Here is a 16,635-nt window from a genome sequence, read left to right as displayed (position 1 = left end):
TTAACTTCAAGATGGACTGGGTTTACTAATTAAGTGCCTTCTGAATGTAACTGGTTGCACCAGATTTAGTGCTTTTGTAATACTGAGGGCTGAATGCAAAAGCACTTTACAGGTTTGTGTTTGTAAAGAATTTTGAAAATCTTGCATCATTTTTCCTTATTTCACAGTTATACTCTACTTTGAGCTAATTTGTCATATGAACTCAATGAAAAAACATGAAGGCTTGTGGTTGTAATGTGACAAAATGTGGTTAAAGTACAAGGGGTATGAATACTTTTGCAAGGTGCTGTACTTATTACATTATATATGGTCACACAATAGTCATCATTTCATTAGCTGAGAAATACACCTCCTTTCCCAGTGTAAGAAACTAAAATACTTTTGTATGTATGTCTGTGCACCTGTGATAGGGGATGTAATGGGACCAACTCTAAATAACCTGGATAAGCTGTTGAGGTTGCCCTTCGGGTGTGGAGAGCAGAACATGATTCACTTTGCACCCAACGTCTTTGTTCTGAAGTACCTTCAGAAGACCGGGCAGCTGAGTTCTGAGGTTGAAAACGAAGCTACTGACTACCTTCTTCAAGGTAAAGAAGCTAGACTCCAAGTTGATTTGTTTGGGCTTTCGCTCTTTTTACCTTTCACCTGTGAGTTTAACACAAACTCCTCAACTAAACCTTGAGAAATTACATTTTTTGTTCTCCCTTCACTTTTTTTAAAAACCTCTTGAAATCAGGTTGGCTAGAAACTGTTTAAAAGAAGGAAACACAAACGTTTTTTACAGGGTTTGTAATTTTAAAAAGTCAATCATTTTGTATCCTGTAGCGTGCCTTCATGCTAATTGGAAGGAACTGCAAGCAAGCTGCATATACAGGTACACCAAAACAAATTCAATATTGTGAAAAAGTGAAACTAATATATAGATTCAATACACAGAAGGAAATATTTCAAGCCTTTATTTCTTGTGATTTTGATGATTTAATGAGAACCCAAAATTTAGTGTCTCAGAAAATTGGAATATTACATTAAATCAATTTTAAAAAGGACATTTTAGACTGAAATGCCAGGCTTCTGAGAAGTATGTTCATTTCTATGCACTCACTATTTGGTAGGGGCTCCTTTTGCATGAATTGCAAAGATTCTCTATGGGGTTCAGGTCAGGTGAGTTTGCTGGCCAATCAAGCACAGTAACACCATGGTCTTGACCCGGACTGAGACACCATTTAGTGTCTCAGGAAACCTTTGCCGGTGTTTTGAGTTAATTAGCTGATTAGGGTGTGACACCATGAGATTCCAATATTTTGGGATTTCATTATCTGTAAGCGATAATTGTCAAAATTACAAGAAATAAAGGCTTGAAATATTTCACTATGTGTCTAATGAATCTATATACTATTTAAGTTTCACTTTCTGAAATAATTGACAAAAAATATTGAACCTTTTCATGATTGTCAAATTTTAAAAAATGTACCTGTATTACAAGTTCTGCTTTTGAATATAAATGCTATTTTGGAACACTGATTTATGTTCGTTTTCATTTTTGAACTTATGAACAACTTTATACTTTGGCCTAAGTAATATTTTGGACTCATAAATTATATATCATGAATTGCATCATTCAGACTAACACCATTTTTTTCTCTTTTCACGTTTTTGTTTGTTAATATCTAAGTTGTGCCGTAGACAAAACTTGAAAAAAAAATGAAAGTACAAGTGTTCACAAATGTTGCAAAGGAATCTCCAAGAGTTATTCATTACAGATCCCTCTCACACAACAATTTGGCTTTTATATCTTTGAGCAGTTACATTACAGCAATAGGTAAAATTCCAGTAACTGCACGTTTGCTTTGTGGAGTATGTTAAAGAATTTGATGCATTTTCTCACAGTATTTTTACACAAACACTTTTCCACACAATTAATGTAAATAATAAATAACGGTGAACACTATTTCAATTGTATAAATTGTTGGTGGTCCTTGGTTGCGCTGATCAAACTGCTTTGTTTTTCCGTAAGAATTCTTTAGATTAACTATCTGTGTCTTTGTTTTCTAGTTTAAATTTTTCCCATAATGAAGCCTTTTTGATACTAAGCAGCATAAAAATATGTTTGGAATGCTTTTACTTTTCACAGTCTCTGCTTAAATCTGCTCTCTGTTGTCATCCAGGCTACCAGAGACAGCTGACCTATAAACGGCAGGATGGATCCTATAGTGCCTTTGGCGAGAGGGATTCCTCAGGCAGTATGTGGTGAGTCATTGCAGGTGTAGTAAATGAGCTTTACACTTCATACCATTCCAGGTATGTCTAGGAGCAGCAGAGTTCTTCTGCTTTTCATGTGATATAGGTATCTAGGAAGAGCGGAGAACTTTTAATTAAAAAGGTTCCTTTTAATTTGATATACATTTAAGCTTATTTATGTAACAGTGGTTTATTTTGTTTTAATACAGTAGTTTTTTATGTATAAGCAGCTGCTGTGGGGAGCTCCACTGCTTGTAATTTAAGGTACTGTTCTTATTGTGCATTCCTCCTGTTGATTAAGGAGCTCAGGCGGGTATTATGAAGTTTAATAGAGCTGAGACTATAAAACAGCAGGCTTTATAAACAACAGAAGATTGTAAACAAACATTGTGATTGGCTCCCTGAGGCAGGTAAAATGTATTCCCTGTTATGTGCATTAAAATTTCCTCTTGCAGTTTTGACCCTACAACCTCTAAATACCACAGCTGGAGTCGGTCTTATATGTTGTCTGGAGCCTTTACCTTTTTTATTCCTTTAAAAGTAATAGGTATGAATGTTTTCTAATGATTCATTATGCTCAGTGTAATTGGTGAGTGGTGGTATGATTTAATCTTTCTGAATAAGAGTGAGAGCATGTGAGGATGTGACGAGCAGTAGTTTGGGGTTTCTTGTGGTTTGTGGGCACTACATAAATGGCAAACTATGAGTAAACCTGCAACAGACACTTTATAAATCAATCTGCAACACATTACCTTCTAAAACAAGCAGAGTTTTTGTTGTTATTCCAAAGTTCATGTGTGGAGCAGTGCTTTAATTGCCTGCTGTAATGTTGTATTAATGTTTTCCAGCATTTAAAACCCATTTCACAGGGGAAATTGGTGGAATATAGTAATCTAGAATAAATGACAGCAGCTGGCAGTGAATTAGGGTGCAGTATTTACCATCTTCCATGCCAGGGCTGTTAAAAGTTCACAGAATGAACCTAGAGCTAAATGACTGGCAGTAGGAAGACTGTCACATAGATGAAAGAGTTTTTTTTTTTTTTTGTATGTTCACTGGAAGGATTACCTGTTTTTTCATAAACGTCGCATACCTTAAGACTTTTAGTAAAAACTGTCTTCTAAGTGTTTTCACATAAAAGAACAATTAACCATAAAAGTAACACATTAATCTGTTTGAAGTAGCAAAACATAGTAAAAAATAATAGATATTTTATATTCTATAATTATAGGTGGGATTTCCGTGAAGGGGGCTGATTAAAAGGTCAGACAGTTGCTCATGATTCAAGAGATACATAATTGCGTTTTTACATTCATGACTAATTTCTGCAGTTCACTGGGTAATATTTACTTTTTTAGTTGTTCCATTTTAGTCATGCAAAAATAAACTGGGACAAGATACTAACACTGTCTCCAAGGTCTGGAATCACAAAAATGAACTACCGAGTTTACACAAAGCAGACTCGTCATTTTACAAATGTGAAATACCCAAACCAAAGTCCATAAGAACAAGAATTTAAGGTTCCCTCTCATCTACTTGGCCCCTTTTTCAATTGCTACAAAAAGTGCAGTATGACTTCTTTTTAAACTGGTCCGTTTTAATACCAATATTTAGATTTCTATTAACATATTTTTTTAGTTCATGACTAAACTGCAGTTGAAACCAGATGTTTGCATTAACTGTGTGAAAAGGCTAGTAATTTTTTCTCAGTGTTTGACATTAAATCTGACTATTTTTAGACATTTTTATTACTTTCTCCACAATCAAAAGATTAGAGACAGTAAAATTACTATGCCTGTTAACAATTGAGGAAAGCCCAAATTATGATGTCATGGATTTCTAAGTTGTTGTTTTTTTACTTTAAGTTAAATACAGGGACACCTATGGATGTATTTTGAGGCAACACTTCAAACACATGGTTTCATTGTGAACATCATGGACAAATCAAAAGCAAACAGCCAAGATTTCAGGAAAATGATTGTGGACCTCCACAAGTTTGGTTCATCCTCGGGTACGATTTTCTAAATGCCTGGAAGTGCAGTGTTCATCTGGTCAAACAGTTAAACACAAGTATAAACAATGTAAAAATGGCCAGCCATCATACCATTTAGAAAGGTATATTATGGTGCAAAATGTGTTTTGGTAACCCCAGAACAAATGCAAAAGACCTTATGAGGATCCAAGCTGAAGCTGGTCAAAGGACGTCATTATCCCTGGTGAACCAAGTCATGTACCGAAGCTGACAATTCACTCAGAGAGGAAGAAGCCAGTTTCTACCACAGTTTGCAAATGCACTCGGGGACAAAAACCTTAATTTCTGAAGACTTTCTGTCCTGTAGTCTGAAAAAAGTAAAACTAAACTGGTTGGACATTATGATCTTTGTTGTGTTTGGAGAAAAAAAGAGGGAAGCTTGCAAGCTTGAGAGCAACATCCCAACTGTGAAGTTTGGGAGTGGCAGCATCATGTGGATATTTTGCTGCAGGAGGAACTGGTGCACTTTACAAAATAGATGAGATCAAGAGAACATTATGTGGAAATATTGAAGCACTATGTCAAGATATCAGCAAGTTGAATCTTGGGCACAAATGTGTCTTTCAGATGGACAAGTTGGTACTCAGCCGAATTAGTTATTAATGCTGAAAGAAAACAAATGATTTGAAGTTTAAATTTCAAAGACCCAATCTCAATTCCTTATTTTTTTATTAGAGCTGAGAAGGTGTGTGAGCAAGGCAGACTACAAACCTGGCTCAGTTACAGCTAAATGGGCCTAAATTCTAGCAAACTATTGTGACAAATCTGTGAAAAGATACCCAAAGAATTTAACCCAAGTCATACAGTTTAAATGCGATTCTACCAAGAATTTTTCAGGTATTAAACAAACAGAAAACCTAACTGAGATAATAAATAAAAAGTTTCATTATGTTTTAATATAGGAAAAACGGTTGTCATTTTAAACAGTGTAAGGAAACATCTGGTTTCGACTGTATTTGCAATTCACATTTTTATACATTTTCATTGTTCCCATTCATGTTCACCAACCCTCAAGTTTTATTTGTTTTGCATCCCTTCTGCCGCTTTCCCACCACTTACAACAACCCTCTTAAAGTGAGTCACAAAGATAAAACTTTAGATATATAAAGGTATATCATTACATGTTGAGGCAATCAGAAAATACCTATTTGTGAATGGACGCTTTTGGTTAGGTGCCTAAATACCAGCTTAATAAGCACTTTCTGCTTAGTCCTCTATCTGTTTGGTAAATAAAGTGTTTTCCATAAATTAATCACCCAGAGAGCTGTAAGTCCAGCTCATAACATCCTAATAAATGCTTACCCAGTTTGGCTTTATCATGAAGCATCTTTTAGATACACTATCAGAAGGGAGTGGAGCTGGACAGGGCCAATTTGTAAGTGGGGAGTTGGAAAAAAGGAGAATGGAAGGGGACAGAGAAAATTACTAAAGGAGTGCTATAGCTTGTGGGTTAGGGGCGGAAGTCAGCTGTCCTTGTGCTTCCTTCCTTTCCCAAACCACTTTAAGTTTACATTTTCCAGAACTTTTCCCTGAGGGTGAACATTTAAAGCCTGTGCCACAGTGCCGTGGCATCGTTGTTTGCCTCAGGGGATAAATAATCCAGGTTCCAGTCAGGAAAGATTTTATGTTTTTGGTTTATGAGAGTACGTACCATTCTTTTTTTTTCTACTTATCCCCCAGTTGCTATTTTCTTGGATTATGAGCTCACTTATGGGCTGCATTAGGTTAGGAAAGTAATGTGTGACCTGTTTGTGTTTTCCTTCCTTTCCGTCTCCTGTTTCTTTCTTTGCTTGGTAAACAACTTACCTCACATCCAGTTACCTAACTCTGGTCTGTAATGAAAGACTTGTTGCCACATCAGTTATTGCCAAAGACAGCAGCTTCCACTCACTACCAGGGGGTCTGTTGTTTATGTATATGATGAGCTCAACCATGTTCCCAGGACCGACCTTGGCTGTCGTCCATTGCTCCACTGACTCTTTTTCTCCTTAGCCCACTCTAACCGTGGCTCATAAACTTTCATTTGCACTCCTGGGCCGGCCAGATTCCCAGACCTTCATCCCTAGGATCTGTTCTTTCATAAGTTGAGGAATGCTTTTTGGGAATGTTTAACTCCCAACCAGAAACATGCTCGATTGGCTCTTGTGCAGTTTCGCATTCTCAAGAGCACAGCTGTCGCATCCGGTTGCACTGATCAAACTGTGCCGCGCCCATCTGCTCCCCTCCTCATTCCTTTCTTCTTCCTTCCATTTCATCAAATCATCTATAAATTCCTGTCCTCTGATGACAAATTGAAAGCGGGTGCTTGTTGAGAAAGATTGCTAAATCTAGTTGTTGTCTTTTAAAGAGTGATGCGTATATACAGATGTTTGTTAGGATGTGCTGTAAAGGATCTTTAAGGATTTTCATTTTGTATCTTCGTACCTGCAATTTTAACTCTATCTTTCCTCTAGGTTGACAGCATTTGTGCTGAAGTCCTTTGCTCAGTCTCGAGGGTTTATCTTTATTGACCCTGAAGAGCTTCGTGTAGCCAAGTCTTGGCTCATCAAGCATCTGCGAGAGGATGGTTCCTTTCCTGCTATGGGACGCATCCTCAACAAAGACCTGCAGGTAGGTCTGTGTTTGGAGGGATGTGAGTTTAAAGAAGTTCGGTCTTCTCTACCTACAAATGCGGGACAAGGTCAGATTTAAATCAATTACGTAAATAATAAGATTGAAGACTGGCCATTTTTGGGTAATATTTAAGATTTAATTAACTTAATCAGGTAATCCCTGCTTTTCGTCCAGTAGTTCCCAGGTGACTTTGCGTTCATTTGGATTTACAATAAATAAAAGTACTTATGTATAACATTTTAAACAGTTTGATAGTTTGCTTTTTTCGCTTTAAATGGTTTCACATATTTAAAGAAATAGAAATTGTGGGTTGAGCAGGAGAGTGGAGTATGTGGGTCCCACCCATAAAAAACTTCTCTTCCAGTGCCAAGAGATTATTCTGTTGTTTTGTTTATTGCACTGAATAACTGACTTTTAAAGGAACATAACAAAATGGTATTTTACAACTTAGTAAGTAAGTAAAGTTTATTTATAAAGGGCCTTTCACAGACACAAAGTAACAAAGCACTGTACAGGAAAATTCCATTAAGATCTACATAAAAAATATACTAAAATCATAACATAAAAGCCTGGCAGAACAGAAAAGGCTTCATTTGGTTTTTAAAATCTCTACAAAGTCAGCAAAGCGAGGCTGCAGTGGCAAACTGTTCCACAGTTCCTGGGCCGCAGTCTGAAAAGCGCTGTCCCCCTTAGTTTTCAGCCTTGCACGAGGGGAGCCTGAGTAGTTAATGGAAGAACTGCCTAGGACCTCCTAATGCTGGTCACCATGTAAGTCACACACTGCTGTGAGATCATTTTATCACCAACACAACCACATCAGCAGCCAGTGTGACTGTGTTTGTCATTCTGGCATAAACAGCACATCCTCTTCTCCTCCAAATTTTGGTGATCTTCTCTGGCAATGCCCTTTCTGTGGGGACGAGCATTGTCATCTTGGAGGATACAATTTATTCCTAATGGGCTTGAAGGTGAAGGGAAGCCATGGCATGCCTCCTTACAGCGCTATGAGACCAGTGATTGGCTGTGTGTCTGGGTAGATAACTATCTGTCAGCATTGTCCTGCAAACCTTGACTATTCTACGAGTTTGGAGTGATGACAGGGTGAGGAAACAGTCTTCTTGTAGTGTCATCTGTGTGGGATGCCGACTTCACGGTCTGTCTTCTCCAACATATAGAACTTGACCTTCAGTTCGGAGATGGTACCGGGGCTCACTCCCAATAATGCTGCAGCTTGGGTTTAAAGAAACAACAAGTTGAATTTGCCATATGGTATGGGTCCCTCTCAGATCAGTGAAACGTGGCATGTTTGGAGCAGGTGCCATCTGAATATACCAGAAGGGTCCATGGCCAGAGGTGTTGTTAATCAGGCACCTGTTTCTCATCACCTGGGGTAACAGAAGCTCAAAACAAGTGGTCATTGCAGAATATCAGAATCAGAATCAGCTTTATTGCCAAGTTCGTGCATACAAACAAGGAATTTGACTCTGGTACACTTTGCTCTTTTGTTCTGTTTTTGCATTACAGAATATACAAATTTACAATTTACAATGTACAATATACACATATCTAATAGAATATGCTGCTTTGCTGTTTTTTATTGACTTGACTCTGCTGCTCAACCTACAAATATGGTTTCCTTACAAATTTCACTTCGGTTAAAGGGAAATAAACAGGCTTTCAAACAGAATAAGAGTTATTGCAGAGCAACATTATTTCAACAGAGAACTATCCATCCATCCATCCATAATTACATCCATACATACCTGCCTATTCCTTGCTGTTGCAGGAGGGCTGGTGCGTAACCCCAATAATAATAATAATCATTGGGTGAGAGGCAGGGTGGTAACAGTTGGACAGTAGCCAGATTTTTAAAAATGTTTTTCAGGTGTTAAAGATCAAGAACTAGTTTTTTTCTTAAAAACACAAAAACATTTCCACACACCATAGAAGATACTTTTGAATAACTTTAATAATGTAACATTTACATAATCTTTCAGGTATATAGATAAGGGGGGAGCATTTCCAAGATAATATATTTAGCAAAACTTAACTTATGATGTTATTTGCAGGGAGGGATCCATGGCAAGATATCTCTTACGGCTTATGTGGTAGCAGCTCTGTTGGAGACAGGGATAACAACAGAGGTAAGTCCAAAAACATGTGCCTTTCATTTAACAGTCACTCCTCTGAGGGAGGCTTATCATGGGGGAAATGGTGTTCTGTTTGCCAGTTGTAAACAAACCAGAAAATTAAGTTAAATACTAAATTCAGTGATTTAAAATTTATAAAACTTTTTGAAGAAAGGTTTTTCAATCATCAGACACCCAGAGTGATTCCTGACCCACTTAAAGAAGTGTGGCCCATCCCACCAGGCCAGTTCCTGTATGGACGTATCACTGCATTCCCGAAAGTTGTGAAGATGGATGTGTTGGCAGTCGGCCCACTGAAATTTGCTATGCCCCAGCACTCTTAATGTACCTACTTCAAAACATTCAGGCTGACATGCCGAGGCGGTTTTGGCCCCATGAAACACACCTCTGTCATAATGTTCTCTCTCTTCCAACCACTCTTCACCAGAGATTTAACCAACCCAAGTTTTTTTTGTTTTACTTTCACTTTAATAAAGGCCGTCATCAAAACTGATCACTCTTGAAACATAAAAGCTGCTAGATTCTTTTTCTAAGTAGTTCAAATTTTTTGTATTTTATCTCCTTGGCCCTTTTCCATCCATCTGTCTCCTTTCACGCTGCTTTCTATCCCCAGAGGGATTCTTCTTAGAATTTGCCCTTTTAAAACTATTCTTCACTTCAAAGCCATACCTTCGTCTCCTTTCCAATTTCCATTAATTAAAAGGTAACAGTGCCAATTACAGCAAGATGGCTCTGGAGGACTATAATCTAATGGAGGAGAGGGAAGGTCACATCTGCATGAAAAGACAGTAGACCTAATTTTTTAAGATCAAAATGAATGTTTATATAACAAGTGAGTTTGGATAGAAAAATAACCGTTAAGCCATTTTATGGGGCAGCCCTACCAAAAGTAAACCAGAGGTCCTTGCATTTAAATTGAGGTGAGAGTATGTTCCCACTGTACCAATGAACACAAAATGGAGAAGACATTGCTTCACCTATTATTTCTATATTGAGAACTACAGATGCACACAGATTTGTTGGTACTTTTGTTGCAATAGTAAAATCTCATGCTGACATTTTCAGATAGGTTTAGCAAATCATTCTATAACTGCTAAGAGAAAGGCCATTTTTAGAGAAACCTCTCTTAATGGGGCTTCACACATTGGCACACGTTGGCTCAAAGGGTGGCACACTCAATGCACTCAACACCAATAGAAGGTCCCAAGTAACCACCAGCCTCTGTCAAGGAGGGCGCAGCCTCCTCGCCCCTCTGAGAAAATGCATCACTCAGTAGGCCTAATGCAAAGAAGAAATTTTACTAAGGAAATGTTCATATTTAGGGAAATATTATTTTGAATAAGAGCCAACAATGTTCCTGGATGAATGATTCTTAACTATTTATCACCTGCTTAGCCTTAGCCATTAGCAGTTGGAGCTAACAAAGGAAACTCATAGCTTGTTACCACTCCTTTAAAGTCACACATGACTTTAAATTACCATTACCTTTAAGTTACCATTAATAACCATTAATAAAATGATTCAAATGCATGAGCGTTGACGGCACGATATGGCCGATAGTGTTTTAAAACCACTCTTTAAATAAAGTTGTCTTAAATGTAAAACACAACACAGCACAAAACTAATCATGTTTGGTAGCACTTAGCCGAGTTTTCTCAACACAAACAAAAACCAAACTTCATCAAATAATTATTTATATTATTTCATCCCAATAAAAATTTTCTCTGCCCAAAACCCCACCTCTTACGTGAACCGTGCTGAGGAAATGGTTTCCTGGGGCAATGAGTTGAGGAGCGAAACTGCCTCGTGTGAGCAGAACAAAGGACTTTTGCTGCTGCTCTGTAGCCGCTATAAGGGTGCTTTCACTGGGTCGGCAAGCTGGATGTGTGCAAAGCTGGCGGCTCCTACGCTGTCCTGTTTCAGGCAGGGGGAAAACCGTTCAATTAGAGCTGCTGGGGCTATCTGGTTACTTCTCTGGATCTCAGAAAGGCTTATGTTAATTACCCCCTTTTTTATGAATGAATGGTAGGTACTCCAACAGCAGATCATTGCTTAAATTTGTGGATCCAAGTTGAAGAGATATGCCTGCTCGCCTGTAAGGAGAGACATTCACGCACTGTGTCTCCCCTGTCTGGGTCTCACTGGAAATCTACTTGGTAGAGGGCGGGTCCAAGTTGACATAGGGTTTTTGTCAGAGATTCAGCTCCTCTTCCTGGACTGAGCTGGAAGTAGGTTAATGTTATTTATTTTGAAAGTTCGAGAAAAGTTTGTGCCAGCCTTTGATTGTACAGTTCAGAGTCTATGTTCATCTATGTTGTAACCCATGGCTGGGGTCCTAACATACCCCTACCTGGCTGCGTTGATAGGCAGATGGCTCTGCTGTGAAACTGTGGCCGAATATTGCTTTTCTTCCTAAGGTTCTGCCCCAGGCTATGTGAACACAGCCATGAAGCTGGGAGCATACTGCTCTCCCCTGTTCCGATCCGAGGAACAGAGGTTGGTGAACTTGCTGTGCCCAGCACTGCAGCTGTATATTGGGGCTACGGGTGCCGTTTCAGCCGTCAGACCAGCTGTTTGTATGTCACATTGGGAAGAATAGGGGGCAAGCTCTTTCTAGGCACAGGCTGTCACATTGGGTTGTTGATGCCATTGCACTGACATATAGAAATATGAGTGTTGCTGCACCCTCAGGTGTCATATGCCATACTATCAGGAATGTAACTACGTCCTGGGTGGCGATAAGGGACATCTGTGCAGCAGCATCCTTGGCGGCTCAGTGTAGGTTTGCATGTTTCTACTGCCTTGACATAGGCCACTAGTCTACACTGACTTCAGCGGTCTGGCCTCTGGCTTCTACCTTCTGAGCAATAGGTGGGTACCCTGTTCCCCGTTATATTGCTGGCATAAGTCATCCACTTTGTTTACTGCCGCTGGCAGTCAGGAAGGATTGAAATAGAATGGAAGTTGGTTCTGTGAATTCCTGGATGACGGCCAGTCACATTGGTCACACTGTCCCAATGTAGCCTCCCAGGTGCTATTAATAGTAGCGACACCCAGGTAGGCTACGTGTACGTGGCTTTGTTTAAATAAAATTTCAACCTGCATGGGACGTGAGGAGACATATCTACTTTGATTACTGCCACTAGCAGTCATCCAGGAATTCACAGACCCATAGTTACAACGTAACATCAGTTTAAATAATTTAACTGAGACTTTAACTGGAATAATCTGCTTTGGTCAATTTAGACTAAGATTAAAATTTTTTGGCAAAAAAAGACTTGGTGGGATTGGCGAAACAGAATAAATATGTGGAAAGCACATCATGCCATGGTGAGGAATGTGTAATGTTGTGGATTTATTTCTCCTCCAAAGGCCCTCAAGCCTTTTTCAGATTGCATGGCAATATATACTCTTTTTTTTTCTTTAAGAAAAAACAGAGTTGTTATGAAAAATCTAGTTGACTCTACTGGTAAACTGACAATTGATCGTCATTGTGTTTTTCACATCTCAAAAATTGTATATTGCCATTTTAACATAGAAGCGGTTTATCTGACACAAAATAAGCCTTTTCCCATGGTTATCTCAGTCCCCACACATAAATCCTGTAGACTGAGCAGAAGAGAGAACCAAGTGCTGTCTTATTGGCAAAAGGAGGTTTTACATAGCATTAACATAAGGTGTGACAATAAGTGTGGTGATTTGGTAAAAAATTACTCCTACAGGTTCGATCTGTTCTAAGTAAGTGTAGACAAAATTTTGAGTTTTAAAATATTTCAGTTTGAGATTATTTTTCTGCAATAAAAGATAATTTTTTAAGGGTGGTAGATACAACTTTACCAGGGCTGCCAGTAAACATTGAGGGGGCCGTTTTTCTTGCAACTGCAAAATATTGATTGCAGGAAACAAATGATGCCTAATAATCCATCAAAAAAGTACGAGTGTTATTGATTCCTGAAACCACCCTACGTTTGTTTTTTTGCTTCACTCTACTGTCGCGCACAGGAAGAGAAGGTGGCAGTGGCTAAAGCCAAGAAATTCTTGGAAACCAACACGTACTCTGCCGATGACCCTTACACCACAGCTCTGTCTGCATATGCACTGTCTTTGCTCCGCAGCCCTTATGCTCTGCTGGCTCTACGTCGCCTCAACCACATGGCCATCACTCGAGGTACTGCTACCACACGCTTTTCCACTTTCATAAGCTCAGTTAAAGCTCAATGTCATGGACAACATACGTATACACAAGTTAGTATGTTGGAGAACAAAAATATGAAATAAATCTGCATTACATTTCTGTTAATACTCCCACCAAGTGTGCAGATAGTCAGTTAAAAGCATGTGCAGAACTTTAAAGAACTAAAACACAGAGAGATCCATTCCTACAAATGCAATTCCCCATTACAGCCACTGGATCTGAGGCTTTTGTAGTTTAAAACAATCAACAAGCATAATTTTAGCAGCAGAAACAGTTTCGAGTTGAGTTGAGCGAAAAAACAAAAATGTGTCTATTAAGGCACAATTAAATGAAGACATTGGTATTGATGTCACGGTTGCAACCCAATCTATTTTCTATTTTCCTTCGTCTCACCACCTTTGTCGTTGCAGATGGCCTCACGCACTGGAGTCTGACTGGCAGCACGGTGACCGATAAAGATACTTTCATGGGCTTCAGCAGTGGTCTCTCTCAGTCAGGTGCCTATTGGAAAATTGTCTGGGGGGACTGGTGTTATTGGACTGTACACTAGTCTTAAAGTCACCCTTGTCATTACACAATGGGCAGAGCTAAAGTTTTATTTCCTGCAAATAAAACAACCCAGAAAATATCTAAATGTACTTGTTTTCTGCCAGTTGTGTCAGCAGAAGTGGAGATGACAGCCTATGGACTTCTGACCTACACCATCCTAGGTGATGTTGCTTCTGCACTTCCTGTTGTCAAATGGCTCTCCCAGCAAAGGAATGCCTTGGGTGGTTTCTCTTCCACGCAGGTATTTTATTTTTTTTTACATTTTCTTCTGGTTTATTGAATTTAATTAAAGTTTTTTTTTTATTGTAATTCTCCATAGCAAAATTATTCAAACATCTTAAACATGTTCACAGGATGTGATGTTACAACCAAAAAATGTATTGTATTTTATTTAGCTCATATTAGTAACACAATGTGAGCATATTTTGTGAGAGTACAGTTACTGGGAGCATCAGTTTTCAAGACAGGCTTCAGATTTTCATTTGGATTTAGGTATGGACGTTGACACCAAGATAAAATGTGCACCTTAGGGTTGTTGTCTTACTGACCAAAGTTTAGCTCCATTCATCCTCCCATCAACTCTGACCAGCTACGTTGTCCCTGCCCGGAAAAAAAAAAGGATCAGAAGCAGCAAAGCATCCATCACACTGCCACCACAATGTTTGACTGTTGGTACAATTTTCACTTTTGTCTTATCATTTTACAAAATATTTTCCTAATTTTCAGATAGGTTTGGATAGTTTATTTCCCTTAATAATAGAAATCGTCATTTAAAAACTGGCGCTGCAGTGTGGTAGAGTTAGTACTGTTACATTGCACCAATAAAGTGCTGGGTTCAAATCCTGGGACCTTTCTACCTAGAATTCCGTATGTTTTCTCCGAGGATTCTTGGGTTTTCTCCGGTTAATCTGGCTTCCTCCTCCTGTCCAAAACAAATAATTAGTCTCTCTAAATTGCCCTTAGGTAGGAGTGTGTGTGTGCATGTGTGTGTGTGTGCGTGTGTGTGTGCATGATTGTTTGTCCTGTGTCTTTCTGTGTTGCCCTGTTATGGACTGGTAACCTTCCCCCGCTCCTTGTCAATGACACTCGAGATATGTATCAGCCCCCCATGACCACCCAAAGATAAATGGCTATTTTCTGTCTGATGGATCATTTAAAAGCTGCACTCATGCTTACTCAGGTTTCTCTGTCTGATAATAAAATAGTTTTATGCCCTGAAACATTTAAGTGTGACAAAAAAGCAAAAAAAGACGAAATACTACTTTGTTTCAGATCTCATAACTCCAACATGACATTTAACTCCTTTCTTCAGGACACGTGCGTAGCTCTGCATGCCCTGTCGGAGTACGCCATCCTTTCATACGTAGGAGGGGTAAACCTCACCATCTCTCTAGCCTCCACCAACCTCGACTTCCAGGAGGCCTTTGAGCTTAACAGAGACAACAAGAAACTCCTTCAGAGGGCCAAGGTGACTGTGGATTAGAACAAAACTTCTGCTGTTTGATTGCTTGTTTTGCTACTACAAGGTTGCTCGCTCTTCTTCCGTACAGATGAAATGGAAACACCAGTTTGGCATGCGGATCTTTAACAACACTTCATCAAATTTACTTAGTTCCAGATGTCATAACAGAGACACATAGGACATTTCATTCAGTTAAGCTCCAATTTAAATATGCAGTCATTTAGTGAATAATGAGCTGCTATTGAACAGAGTCAAATTCTCACAAGCTGCAATCTCTGCTTTCTGCAGCCAAGACCTTTTTTTACTTGGAGCCAAATCAAATCCGACTGGATTTCTCAAAGGCACCTTGTTGGTTACTTGATTAGGGAACTGTGCTTTACTGACCTGTTTACCCACACATTAAGCAAACCTGAGAGTGAGGGGCTGATCTCCCCTTGCAAGATCTCCTTTCAGGTGAGAATTCAAGCAAGTCCTCTGCCAGGCATGTTTTTTCTGCTGTGATTAGGGGTGTCAACTTAATTAGGGGCAATTTAGAGCTGCTGGTAAGTAGCCAAGGAGCCACTAGCAACAGTGCAGCAGCCTACAGCATTCATTCACTTGATAAATGACTCAGTCACCTCTCCCTGCCCCCTCTGACTCTCTTTGTTTCTCCTGCTTTTTTTTTCTTGTAGATACCAAGTATCCCCACAGGCCTTTTTGTCAGCGCTAAAGGTGAAGGCTGCTGTCTCATGCAGGTATTAGATGCACTCAAGCTTGTGTAAATGCCTGTTTGCAGTCTTGGAAAAATACCCAAAATGATACGTTAATGCTATGGCTCACAATGATCTGCCAAAAAGAGGTGTGTGAAATGCTGCAGCAGCAACATAATGAAAATAATTAAACTCATATTTGTCTGAGGGGACTTTTTTGGAGTTGGTTGATTCACAGATTATGTTGTCAGTAGAGTGCAGTGATGTTTTTACTTATTTCCTTTCCTTCATAGTTTTCTCTAACAAGAACGTTCACTCACTCCTCATTTCTTAGTGCATTAACACTCCTCTCTGACAGCCCCTCAGGCGAACAGCACCTTGGCCATAATTAAATACAAGAGCTGGTCAATCAAAGAGCCCCCTTTTGTGTATGTGTTTGTAGGCAGACTGTCAGGATCACCATGTAGTACTTTTGCAAATTTCTCTGAACTTAACTCTGTGATTTATATTTATGATATGGGCAAATATTTTTAAGAATAAAACGTATCAAAGAGCTGTGTTGTCCAGAAATAGTACTCTACCGAATGCATGTTTTGAGTCCAAAGAAAATGATTAGTTCCCAGCTGGTACCTAAAAGTTTATTCTTAGTCAGTTATTTCTAGCAATGAGCCATGTATTTTATAATGGCGTCAGAGAGATATTTTATT

The 16,635-nt window shown here is 39.0% G+C and overlaps 1 protein-coding gene across 1 annotated transcript in view; it reads left to right on the top strand.

Annotated features, from left to right (window-relative positions):
• Nucleotides 1–16,635, top strand: part of cpamd8 (C3 and PZP like alpha-2-macroglobulin domain containing 8) — a 59,253-nt gene that overhangs the window by 30,628 nt on the left and 11,990 nt on the right. Inside the window, exons 27-35 of the mRNA XM_047375344.1 lie at nucleotides 411–587; nucleotides 2,166–2,247; nucleotides 6,724–6,880; nucleotides 8,953–9,027; nucleotides 13,036–13,201; nucleotides 13,639–13,725; nucleotides 13,882–14,018; nucleotides 15,090–15,245; nucleotides 15,911–15,973. Of these exons, the coding sequence (XP_047231300.1) occupies nucleotides 411–587; nucleotides 2,166–2,247; nucleotides 6,724–6,880; nucleotides 8,953–9,027; nucleotides 13,036–13,201; nucleotides 13,639–13,725; nucleotides 13,882–14,018; nucleotides 15,090–15,245; nucleotides 15,911–15,973 (1,100 nt within the window). The remainder of the gene's footprint in view (nucleotides 1–410; nucleotides 588–2,165; nucleotides 2,248–6,723; nucleotides 6,881–8,952; nucleotides 9,028–13,035; nucleotides 13,202–13,638; nucleotides 13,726–13,881; nucleotides 14,019–15,089; nucleotides 15,246–15,910; nucleotides 15,974–16,635) is intronic.

This window comes from Girardinichthys multiradiatus, chromosome 9 (genome assembly GCF_021462225.1).
Source record: "Girardinichthys multiradiatus isolate DD_20200921_A chromosome 9, DD_fGirMul_XY1, whole genome shotgun sequence".
NCBI lineage: Eukaryota > Metazoa > Chordata > Actinopteri > Cyprinodontiformes > Goodeidae > Girardinichthys > Girardinichthys multiradiatus.
Note: the sequence above shows the minus strand (reverse complement) of the source record. Positions and strands in the feature narration are given on the sequence as shown.